Genomic DNA, 10,000 nt, shown 5'->3' on the forward strand with positions numbered 1-10,000 from the left:
TTGTTTATCTGTCTGTCTGTAATGCACAACGCTTTAGTGTTGTATTTCTTCAACCTCTTGTCGGATTGACACAAAATTTTCACCATCAGAGCGACTACTCATGTGGAATGTTTTAATCATAATTATGACGTCATACAAAAATGGAAAAACTTTGGACCTCTGTCTCTCAGAAACCACACCAAGGAAAAAAAAATGAAACTGAGCACATGGTAAGAACTCCTTATGGGGAATAAGTGTGATTTTTATGATATCATAGGTGTGTTTGTTATGACATCATAATTGCATATATCAGATCAGTATGAAAATGTTTGAAGGTCATCTTGGAAAAGATTGTTCACCGAAAGAAAAAAAATGGATGATGTCATCCGTCATGTGGTTTGGCAGCCATATTGTTTTTGTTTTTTTTAAACTTCAAAAATCTCTGAAACGAATGAACAGACCGAGGCGAAACTTTACAAGCATGACCGTAAAACCAAGAGGAACAAAAGGTTCACACTGATGTCATAGGTCACATGGTCTGGCAGCCATATTGGATTTACCCAAAAACCTATAAAAATAAATCTTCTGCTCCAGAATGTCTGAACAGATCGAAGGGAAACTTCACACAAATGTTCCCCAAAGCTTTGGTGTTAGCAGGATATTCACGAATAATTGATAGGTCATAGGGTGTCGCAGCTATATTGGATTGAGAGAAAATCTCAAAAAAAATTATTCTATTGAACCGCTTCATCGATCAACATGAAACTTCATAATTATGATCTCGCAGTGAGGGGGATAATATTTTCAATTTCGACCTGATCGAACGCATGGTCTGGCAGCCAGAATTATTTAATTTTCTTGATCTGGGGTTTTTGAAATATATATATACATATACATATATATATATAAATATATATATACATATATATATATATAAATATATATATATATATATATATACATATACATATACATACATATACATACATACATATACATATATATATATATATATATATATATATATATATATATATATATTTTAATTTAATAGAGCTGACTTGGCTGTGCCTGGATGTGTTTGAGGGGAGAGGAGAGAGGAGTTGTAGCTGAAACCCCAAATCCTATCCAGGTTCTTCCTGATATGACTTCATCTTTGCTTTTTCTTTGTTTGGTTCCTTCTGATGATTCCAATACAGTACTGTACCTATTTGGTCTTCCATTTGATCTGAATGGAATATATTTTAATCCCATTCTGAATTCAATTGAATCACAATAAATGTCATGGGTCAGGGTTAAGTGTCTGATCAAAGTGGGACGTCTTGGAACCCGGTCATCACTGCCAACAGTTATAAAGTAGTTCTACCTATGTCGATAATTAATTACACAACACAGCAGTACACAAACACCACAAAAAACAAGTCCTGGCGAGGGTCTGCATTCTGTTATTGCTCTTTTTCTTGTTGTATTTATTTTAGCTGCCAAACGATTGAAAGTCGGCGTACATATTTCACATTGTTAAGCTGGAATTTTGAAATATATAACTATGTTGAAGATTTTATTAATATTGTTTATTTGTCTGGCAGTGGTTCTCTTTACCTGTTATCTTTTGTGCTCCTTCTTAATGGCAGCGAGTTGCAGCTCAAATCTTTCAGCGATGGTGCGCCTTTGTTGTACAATAAGCGCAAGTAAAAGAGACCTGAATGCAAGGATGTCGAAAACCTGCGAATATATAAATAGAGTTACAGAACTCAAAGAACATCACCATTTTGAGTCCAACATTTTACTCAAACTTGCAGTCAAAATACCATCCAAATGTGCATGTGCCATGTGCATGCCATATTGGCATTTTAGATGAGATGCTGGTGGCTTATAAAATGCGGTGACCATCCGTGCAAATACCTTGTCCGTTGTGACTGCAAAATCGTGACACACATTTCTGAGAGACTTTTTGGGAAGGTTGAATAAAAAACTTCCATCCATAAGCTCAACAATGGAAATGCTTCCCGAGTGGTCGATGTCCATTTTTTGGAATGCAACTTTTATGTGCTGGATTATGAAAGACAGGCTCTTTCCTTCCTGCAAAAAAGGCATTCACAAACCACTTCAGTTTTTAAACATCTGAGATGAAAGCAAAATCACATGGTGTTTTTTTAAACATTTACAGTATTGTACAATGTATATCACACATTGTACGATGGCAATAGCTCTTGTAGTAATTTGCACTGCCTCTGTCCAGTCTGTTTGCCTCACCATCATAACATGTTTAAAAACAAAACCGATGCATTTCATTTTGATGACAGAGCAGTCAGTTGTCATTCTGAAGCATTTTTTTTTGCAAACATTGTCAAGGCTCGTATAACAGCAAACACACAGAACATATAACAGGGAGCAGAAGACAAGAGGGGTAGGAGAGGGAAGCACAAAACAGGAGGGAACACAAACATTCGGAGATCTGTGGAAGAGAGAGAGGGAAGGGGCACGTACATGGGGTAAACAAAATGGATAGCACAAGCACTTTGAGGAAGGAAAGCAGAGAATTTGAAGGAGGTGGGTTTGGGGTGGATTAATGGCGGTAGAAAAGACAATGGTTGTGCAAGGGGGAAGATATGAGATGGTGGTGAACACCTCTTTTGAAAACCTGGAGGGAAGAGTGGGATTGAAGAGCGAGTTGGAGTTTGTTCCAGAGGTGGAAAAAAAGAGGAATGAAAGAGTGAAGGTCAGGTATGGGGGCATATGCCAGAACAGCGCGTCGCTGCGTCCACTTTCCGTCGGTACTCCAGGGGCCTCTGTCTGGCCATCCCCCAGGCAGATGCCAGGCCCATCCCCATCTCCTTGAGATGATGGTCAACCTGCTGCAACCATGAGGCACGTGGTCGGCCCACTGGCCTCCTCCACTCATGAGACTCCCTCGCTGAGAGAATCTGGTGAGCAGGATCAGCATCAGGAAAACGAGCCACATGTCCATACAGCCGCAACTGACGCTCACGGACCATGCAGGTGACAAATCTCATCCGAGTCTCTCTCAGCAACCGCTCGTTGGACACAAAATCCGACCAGCGATAGCCAAGGATTCTCCGAAGAGACCTGGTCCCAAAGGAATTAAGTCTCCATCTCAGATCCTTGGTCAGAGTCCAAGTCTCGCACCCATAGAGCAAGATTGGAAGTACCAAGGACCTGAAGACTCAGACTTTCGTCCTCCCGCACAGGTACCGGCAACGCCACACCCCATGATCCAGTGAATCCATGACTCCCCAGGCCCGACCCAGACGTCTATTGACCTCTGACTCGCAGCGAGCAGAGACATGAATATCACTGCCAAGGTAAGTGAATCTCTCCACGACCTCAACATCCTCACCACAAACAGACACAGACAGGACAGCAGCATCCAAGATGTCACCGAATGCCTGGATCTTCGTTTTGACCCAAGAAACCCGTAATCCCAACGGCTCCGACTCCTCATTCAGCACCTCGAGGGCCCCCAAGAGGATGTCTAAAGTCTCCGCAAAGATGACTGCATCATCTGCAAAATCAAGGTCCGAGATCTTGACATTGCCAAACGATGCACCGCAACTTGATCTCTCCGACATCCTCCCTAAAATCCAGTCCAGACAAGTGCTGAAAAGTGTGGGGGCAAGTACACATCCCTGACGAACTCCAGTAACAATTGGAAATAAGTCAGAGATGGTACCACCACACTTCACAGCACTCTCAGTACCAGAGTAGAGTGCAGACATCAGATCGATCAGTTTTGGTGGCACCCCACGAAGACCAAGAATCCTCCAGAGGACATCCCGATTCACTGAATCGAACGCTTTACAGAGATCAACATAGGCTGCAAGCAGCTCCTGCCGAAACTCTCGTCTGCGTTCGGTGAGGACACGAAGTGCAAGGATACGGTCAATCGTTGACCTCTTTGGTGTAAAGCCTGACTGCTCTGGACGCTGGTGCTCAAGCAGATGGTGGCGAACCCTATCAAGAATTATCCGAGCAAAGACCTTGCCTGGCACTGAGAGCAGCGTCACCCCTCGGTAGTCGTTGCAGTCTTGGAGATCACCCTTCCCTTTCCAGAGAGGGACAACAAGGCCCCTCTTCCAGTCAGTTGGGATGATGCCTGTGTTCCAGGCAGAGCACAAAACTGCATGCAACGACACGAGTGCAGCATTTCCACCAGCCTTGAGAAGTTCAGCATGGATGCCACAGATCCCTGGAGCTTTGCCCCGTTTCTACTGGTTCACCGCAGTTTGTGTTTCCACAAGCGAAGGTGGACCACAGTTGATTCGAGGGTCAGCAACAGGGATTGTAACACCCTTGACGTCCAACTCGACAGCTGGGGGATCAGCCTGGTACAACCGTTCAAAGTAACCGGCCCAGCGGGCCTTCACTTCAGACTCCTCTGTCAAGAGCCTACCGCTCTCCGCTCGAACTGCAGTGCTCCGAGGGATGGGCTTAGATGAACGTAATGCACAAATTCCCCTGTAAGTGGGACGAGAATCACCTGTCCACAGGTGATGCTCTACCCCCTCACAGATTCCTCGCACATAGGCCTCCTTGTCCACCCTCAGTGCACGTACAGTTTTACGCCTCAGCTCCCTGAACAGCTCAGCTCTGCCATTCAGCCTGGCCCTGAGACTCTGGTCAATGATATCCAGTGTCTCTTGAGAGACAAAATTCTTCTTTGCCCTGCGGTGAGTTCCAAGACATCCACCGGCAACATCAAGGACGGTGGTCTTGAAGGCGCTCCACAACTCTTCAGGACCCCCCAAAGCACCCAGACCCCCCAAGTGTCCACTCAGCCTGTTCGCAAACTCCTCAGCTACTCTCTCATCCCTGAGCTTGGCAACATCCAGCCTAGGCTGGGATGGTACCATTCTCCAGGATTTAAGGTGCAGCTTTAGAGTTGCTACAACAAGCCTGTGGTCAGTATTGAGGAACTGAGCACTCCGGTAGACCCTGCAGTTCTGGATCATCCTCCAACGACCGTCAATGAGGACATGGTCAATCTCCTTTGCCACACCACCAGTGTTGGAATACCAAGTCCAGCGATGAGCTTGTGGGTGCTGAAACCATGAACCAGCCACCCTAAGTCCATGACTTCTTGCAAAGTCAAGGAACTTAGTGCTATTCTGGTTCATAGCTCCTGACCCATGGGGACCAACACACACCTCATAACCATCCCTATCAGTTCCAGTCGATGCATTGAAATCCCCCAAGACTAGAAGTGTATCTCGTCTGGGGCACTGATCAACCACAGAGTCGAGTGTGGCGTAAAATGCATCCTTCACGGTGAGATCACTCGCCTCAGTCGGAGCATAAACAGAGACCAGGGAAATGACACCTAAGGAGTGACGAATCCTTAATCTCATAATACGCTCGTTGACCGGTGTTACCTCAATTATCATTGGGGTCAGCTTATTGGACACAGCTACAGCAACTCCTTGGGTATGGTTACCATCAGAGCGACCAGACCAATAGTAGGTGTAACCACCCACCATTATCTCGCCGCAATCCGGTCTCCGAACCTCAGAGAGAGCTGCAATCCCGATGTCCAAACGCTTGAGCTCAGATGATAACAGAGACAGGTGATCATCCTCTCTTAAAGAGTGAAGGTGAGCAGTAATTTTTGATTTTAGCAGTTTCACCAGATGGAGCTTGATGGCAGACCTTGAACACTCTGCAGAAATATAGGGGGACAGATCACAGACAGAGCAGGGGGGGGGGGGTGGCGAGGCCAGACAGGAGATGGTAGAAGATAAACATACCACAAACCTGCCTGCGGTGAGAGAGTGAGAGACCCAAAGTCTCAGCTTCATCGTGGGATATACCAATGATCCTAAAGACTTGGTTTCCTCAGCGTGAAGCTGAGCGAGGTGTGAGGCAGAAGCACCAACCCAGAGGGGGAGCAGCACTCCATCAGGTTACAGATAAAGCTTTGTATGTGGTGAGGAGCTCAGGTGTGCCAAGGAAGGACTTTGCATGATGGAGGATGCCCAGTCGGCGACTGGCTTTGGAGGCCAGCTTGGAAATGTGTCTTTCCCAGGAAAGATCATGGCAGATAGTGAGACCCAGAAGCTTGAATGAAAGGACTTCTTCAAGAGGATTGTTGAGAAAGTAGATGGGGTGGTTTCCAGATGGTGCTTTTGGAGAGACATGGTGAGAGTGTGAGATTTATAAGGATTGAAAGACATGTTCCAAGTGTTTGACCAGATTGTGATTTTACGGCAGAGGGTGGATTCATCAGCAGAGATAAAGAGATTTTCCAGAGTCAGAGAGATAATTGAAGAAAATCAGAAAAAGCACAGGGACCAGAACACTGCCTTTAGAAACTCCAGCCGAGGAAGGAAGAGGAGATTAGGGAATTCCATTACAAGCCATGCGTAAACTGCAACAGGTGAGCAAATCTGTGAGCTATGGGTGGAGATTGCCTTAGATACTGTAAGAAGAGAGTTTGGTGAGCAGGGTGAGTTGCCAGACCCCATATTGCAAGCTCGCAATATGTCTTGGAAGATGGGTCTGATCTCATGTCTGGCATTGAGAACCTCCATCCATTTTTGGGAAAACAGAAGCAGCATGTCCAAGGTGGAGTGACCTGGTCTAAATCCAAATTGATGATCAGAAATCAAGCCATTGGAGAATGTTAAAAGTGATGATGAATTCCATGACTTTGCTGATGATTGGGAGCAGGGTGATTGGCTTGAAGTTGCAGGGATCTGTTTTTGCATCTTTTTATGCAGAATGGTAATGTTCGCTGATGTACAAGCAGATGGCAGATGACCTTGAGCAAATGAGAGGGTGAATAGAACAGAGAGAGGGTGAGCAAGAGCAGACGAGCAGACGAGCAGTTTCTTAGGACATGTGGGCTGATGCCATCTGGACTGTTTGCAGAATTGGAGTCGAGGTTTGACAGCAAACTTTCCACCTTGTCAGGAGAAAAGGACACAGAGTCCAGGAACAGCTTGGTGTGGCCGGGTAAGGTGGATACAGAAAGCCACAGGTTTAGGGCACAAGATTTAGAAGCAAACAGAATTGAGGCATTTAGCCTTTTCACGTGCACCGTCAGCTGTGCAGCCCTTTGAGGTAGGGGAGAGGATGGAGTGAGAACATACACCAGAAACAGACTTAACCAGATGCTACCAGGATTTGGAGGAGGGAAACAGATTTGAGAGTTCAGACTCGAGATTAGAAAGATGTTCTTTCCTGGCTCTCCTGAGGGTAGACACACACACTTGTTTTGAACTCTGTGGGAGATTGCCTTCAGTTGGATTTGCCTTCCATGAGGCGAAGGCAAGTTGTTTCAGGAAAACTGCCTCACCACAAGCTGAAGTGTACCATGGGAAGGGAGGAAGAGGATGACAACTGAAGATGAAATGGGATAAATTTGTGTATGATAGAGAGCAAATTTCTTTGAAAGAATTCCCAGGATGAGTTGATATCAGAGAGTAGAAATGAGAGACCAGTCTAGAACATTGATGGCTGCTTGAAGTCCCTGCCAGTCAGCCTGAATGGCCATTATTGGAGAACCACCTCAGAGCTGATGAGTCTGGAATTTCAGAGATACATCCACTTTGACAAGCATATAGTCAGATGAACCGATTGGAGCAGAAATTTGCAGGGAAATTGGTCAAAACCAAATCCAGAAGAGATGAAGTACTAGATCTGGGTTGGGAAGTTGACAGATTGTGTCGGTCCCAATGAGTCACATAAGTCCTTTGCTGAAGTGCCATGGAACATGAGAGAGGTACCCACACCCAGCCAACTGGCAAGGTGACAATTGAAGTCACCACATGTGAAGAAGGGAGAGTTGGGATGAGAGGATAGAAGTTGGTACATATTTTCGGTGAGCGAGATGTAAATGGAGTCATAACTGTTTGTTGGATGGTACAACAAACTGTACATATAAACATGAGGTGGGAATGGAGGGGGAAGCCAAAGCCAGAGGTATTCCTGGGGGTATGGAGGAGTGAGGACAGTGAGGAGTAGTTTTTGATGAAGAGAACAATTCTGTCACCAGGACAGACTCAGGTCTATCATACTGGAGGAGGGAGTAACAAGGGAGGGATACTAAGTAGTCAGAGACGTCTTGAAGGAGGAAAGTTTCTGTTCAGCAGATTATGTCTGGTTTGTCAGTGGCAACCTGTATGGGGACATCTGTCAGGTTAGAGTGGAAGCCCTGGAAGAGGTCCACACTGTTTTAGTGTTTTTACTGTTATTTTGTTATTCTCGATGTTTACTGTGTTTTTGTGGTTCAGTTTTGTTTTAAAACTTGTGCCAATATGAGCGTATTCGTCAGACTTTTAACATCGCGTTCCTTGAGGCTTAATCATTTCCTTGTTTGTGTGCATGATTGTGTTTGTTTTATTCGCTGCTTATTACCTTCAGTTTTTTTTATTTTCACCACAATCCTTCCACCACTCTTTCAATTCCTCCCAACTCTACCCCCCGTTTCATGTCTAATAATGTAAAAAAAAAAAAAAAAGAAGTGCACTCTTTGCCATCTGATGTTGCCAGATTTGCCTCCGCCAACATTATCACATCATTACACACGTTTGTACCAAGTTTGATTTAAATTCCTCAACCCATCTATCTATAATTCCAGCCGTGTGTGTGTGTGTGTGTGTGTGTGTGTGTGTGTGTGTGTGTGTGTGTGTGTGTGTGTGTGTGTGTGACCGCTGTTTCTCGACAACCACTGGTCCGATCTAATTGAAACTTGCCAGGTATATTGTTGGGGACCTGAGTATGTGCCTTTTCAAGGTTTGATATTAATCGGACAAGTGCTTCCCAAGTTATGGCCATTTATTTACCAACCAATGACAGGACACGTTGCTGCGTCGGCATGGTCGTTGGGGAAGAGATCCTCAGTCGAGTTCCCCATTACGGGTTACATAGTACGGACTTCCAGATAGTGATGACACTATATTCTAATAATTTCTCGATTTCTTATGCGCATTTATATTTATAGATAAACACAATGCCCCAATCCAATTGTCGTTTACGAGAGCGAAGGAACTGACTGTGTGGTTGTTTGAAAGTTTTATTGTTTTTATTATTTCTTTTTGGTTTGCACGTACGGCTATGCACGTACAGCCACGCGAGAGCGAAGGAATGGCCTGTGTGGTTGTTGTTTCTGGCCCGTGGTTTGAAAGTTTTATATTTTTTTTTTGCACGTACGGCCACGCACATACGGGCACGTACTAGTATTTGAAATATAAAATAATTCTGGCTGCCAGACCATGAGTCCAATCAGGTCGAAATAAAAAACATATTTCCAATGACTACAAACAACATCATAACTCAGTGGTTTTCAAACTTTTTTTAGTGGCGACCCAATTTCAGAACCTCTCTACATCGCGTGACCCAAAAGATTCAAAACCCAATTCATAATCTATAAGATAAGATTGAATACGACACAAGAACATTTACTGTTTACTGTATTCACCATCGTCATGTTTTCATAGACGAGTAAACGGAGAATAGCCGACAGTATCCAAATACGTAGTACAGTTGAATGTTTCAGAAGTTTAGTCCGAATGACATTTAGATATATCAGTGGGAAGGATGAGCCTGTTTTTCAGAAACCAACTTCTCTATTCGTGGAAAGTAGATGACAATGCCAGGATCATATCATGCTCCATTTCTCGGCGATTTCTGTACTTTGTTTTAATCACCACCATGGTGGAGAATGACTGCTCACAAAAGTATGATGAAGGATATGGCATGAGAACGTTAACGGCGCGCCGTGACAGGGTCGGGTACGATGGCAGTATTTTGCACCAGAATGTCGACAACGAATTCGTCCGTGCAAGAGCCTGCACTCCTGAATCCTGCTGGAGCTGTACAAGCTCTTCCTGTGCTGTATCATCTTCATCAGCAATCGAGTCCAGTGGAGCCGTGAAAGGGTCCCGAACCACAGAAAAGGACTGCACATCCAGCTCAGGGAAATGGTGCTTGAACTGTTCAATGAGCGACCGAAGGTGACGTGCTATCTCCCCAGAAAGACTGTCGAGCTCAGTATCGTACTGGC

The 10,000-nt window shown here is 44.8% G+C and overlaps 1 protein-coding gene across 5 annotated transcripts in view; it reads right to left on the minus strand.

Moving 5' to 3' along the window:
- Positions 1-10,000, minus strand: part of EFCAB9 (EF-hand calcium binding domain 9) — a 72,905-nt gene that overhangs the window by 939 nt on the left and 61,966 nt on the right. For 4 of the 5 annotated variants that reach the window (XR_015061434.1, XR_015061433.1, XR_015061435.1 and 1 more), the window contains exons 10-11: positions 1,882-2,058; positions 1,579-1,701 (exon numbers count right to left, since the gene is read on the minus strand). Coding sequence is in view for 1 of the 5 variants with exons in the window: in XM_085894017.1 (XP_085750143.1) it covers positions 1,582-1,701; positions 1,882-2,058 (297 nt within the window). In the remaining 4 variants the exon portion in view is untranslated. Of the gene's footprint in view, positions 1-1,411; positions 1,702-1,881; positions 2,059-10,000 lie in introns of those variants that run through there. The other variant, XM_085894017.1, reaches the window with a different exon arrangement.

This window comes from Eptatretus burgeri, chromosome 9, assembly GCF_056783735.1.
Source record: "Eptatretus burgeri isolate ZD-2024b chromosome 9, Ebu_testis_v1, whole genome shotgun sequence".
NCBI classification, from domain to species: domain Eukaryota; kingdom Metazoa; phylum Chordata; class Myxini; order Myxiniformes; family Myxinidae; genus Eptatretus; species Eptatretus burgeri.